The sequence below is a fragment of the Citrus clementina genome, unplaced genomic scaffold, assembly GCF_000493195.1.
Source record: "Citrus clementina cultivar Clemenules unplaced genomic scaffold, Citrus_clementina_v1.0 scaffold_7, whole genome shotgun sequence".
NCBI lineage: Eukaryota > Viridiplantae > Streptophyta > Magnoliopsida > Sapindales > Rutaceae > Citrus > Citrus x clementina.
Genome location: NW_006262075.1, coordinates 5,766,969 through 5,769,068, shown reverse-complemented (window position 1 = coordinate 5,769,068; position 2,100 = coordinate 5,766,969). Strand labels below are relative to the sequence as shown.

The 2,100-nt window shown below is 30.5% G+C and overlaps 1 protein-coding gene across 1 annotated transcript in view; it reads left to right on the top strand.

Annotated features, from left to right (window-relative positions):
• Positions 1-890: 890 nt before the first annotated feature.
• The window catches only part of LOC18037827 (vesicle transport protein SFT2B), a 4,484-nt gene continuing 3,274 nt past the window's right edge, over positions 891-2,100 (top strand). Inside the window, exons 1-2 of the mRNA XM_006426334.2 lie at positions 891-1,212; positions 1,619-1,672. Coding sequence (XP_006426397.2) covers positions 1,066-1,212; positions 1,619-1,672 — 201 coding nt within the window. The 5' untranslated portion in view covers positions 891-1,065. The remainder of the gene's footprint in view (positions 1,213-1,618; positions 1,673-2,100) is intronic.

Below are 2,100 nucleotides of genomic sequence, written 5' to 3'. Positions count from 1 at the left end.
TTCTTTGTTGTTATAAGCTGTTTGTTTACCATTGTTTATACTTTATATATATAATAGTTATGTACTATATTAAAGTATATGTGAAACAATTTCAAGCAATAGGATATTTGATAAAATTATAAATTATGAAGTTATAGTAATCCCACAATTTATGTAATTTCTTTTTTAACTGAAAATTTTAATGTAATATATTTTTTAACTGAATCTGATCCGGTAACCTAAGCCTAAGAAATTGGGTTTATATTGTGTGAGTCCGCACTCCGCAATATTTCCTAACCCAAGAAATTTTTTCTAGAGCGGAGCTTTTAACACCCTTAGAAAAAATTCTTATAACAATTTTTTTTTTAATTCTACTTCCGAAACTATCCATCTTAATTTATAAAATATTAACCTCTAAATTAAAATCAATCATCTTATCATTAAAAATTAATCTTATAAAGAGTATCTCTTTTAATTATTTATTAATAAATGTATACAAATTCTAAAATTTTAAATTATTTTCTTCTTGTTACATAATTTCTATCTCTATAATTCTTAATTCTTAAAATTTTTCAAAAAAAAATTCAATGAAATTTAAAATATAAATATAAGTTATGAAATGGGATGGATGTAAGAAATTGTTAAAAAAATAATGCACTTAAATATTTAGTTGAATTTTATTTCAAAATAAAAAAAAAATTATCTTTGATTATTTTTAGAATTTTAATTGACGAGGGGATTTATACGGAATTTTAGGAGGGTGTCAAAAGGCCCACACCTGAACTTTACTAAAATGTAGTTTGGGGTGCTGTTAGGAGTTTCTTACGGAAGGTAATGGGGTACGGTTAGTAGTTTCTTTAAGAAGGTCCTGTAGAGCATCCAATTATGAACAATTCGATAATTTTTAATTTTTGATATTCCATCCATCCGTCGATATCATCTTTCTAAATTCTAATTAGCAGCAGCAGCAGGTGCTTCGTTGCTTTCAATTTGTAGAATTTGCCGTAAATCAGAAGTGAGCATTACCAATAGCAACAAATTGACATTGAGTTATCACGGATCCAGCTAAAAATAGAGAAAGTGAAAATGGAGAAGATGAATCATGCGTTTGAGAAAATGAAGATGCTAGTTGGAATGGATGTTGAAGACGAAGAATCAGCCGTAGAAAACGACAGTAACTCTTTCGCTTTCATCGAAGACTTCAATCGCCAATGCACTTTAACCACTAAGCAGGTGCAGCTTTTCTTTTTTTTAAAAAAAATTTGTAATTAGCTTCTGCACTTAACTGCTAACCTGTGAGCTCTGAAGTTGCTTAAAGCTCTTTGATAGATGAATTATTTATTAATCTCTCTTAACTGAAAAATTTAGAATTAAATCATCATATTCATATCTTGTTAGATAGATATGCATTTAATTTAAGTTCATATTTGGAATGGACTGACTGTTACTTGATTAGATTTAGGAATTCATGCTGCCGTGCGTGACGTCGGCTTTGGCTTTTCTGTACTGATTCTATGTTTTGATATTCTTTTAGATCGAAAGATATGCTTGTGAATCTTTTTACCTATTGATTTTTACGATCAAATGTATGTATTGTATTTGTTTGTCATTAACAATTCTCTTTCCTCACTTTTAATAGAGGTTGTATGGTTTCGCTATCTGCTTCTCTGTCGGCATATTCTGTACACTATTGGTAAGTTTAGCCTCAGCATTAGAGCTCTTCTTTTTTATGTGTTCAGTATAATTTCCATTGAGGTGATGGTGATGTCATCTGTCTGTTCTGATAAATGACTGAACAAAATATCTGTCTCTGAATTTCATTATCTAAGAATCTAAGATTAATAGTCTGTTATTTTATCAGTATTGAAAAATGTTTCTTAATGATGTAAGCATGTGGTGTAAATTTCTAACTACTTTCTGATGGGTCTGCATGTAACCTTTTTACATCTGTTAAATGGTATAGGACTTTATATCAAAAGGTGTGTTCTTCATCCGTTATTAAATTCAGAATTTTGCATTTTCGTAGGAGGAGGAGGGGGGCGGGGGGGGGGGGGGGGGTGGAGGGAAAGGGGCCAAATTAGATTTTTCCTTTAGGGGTTTTCAAAAAAACCAACCCCCCCT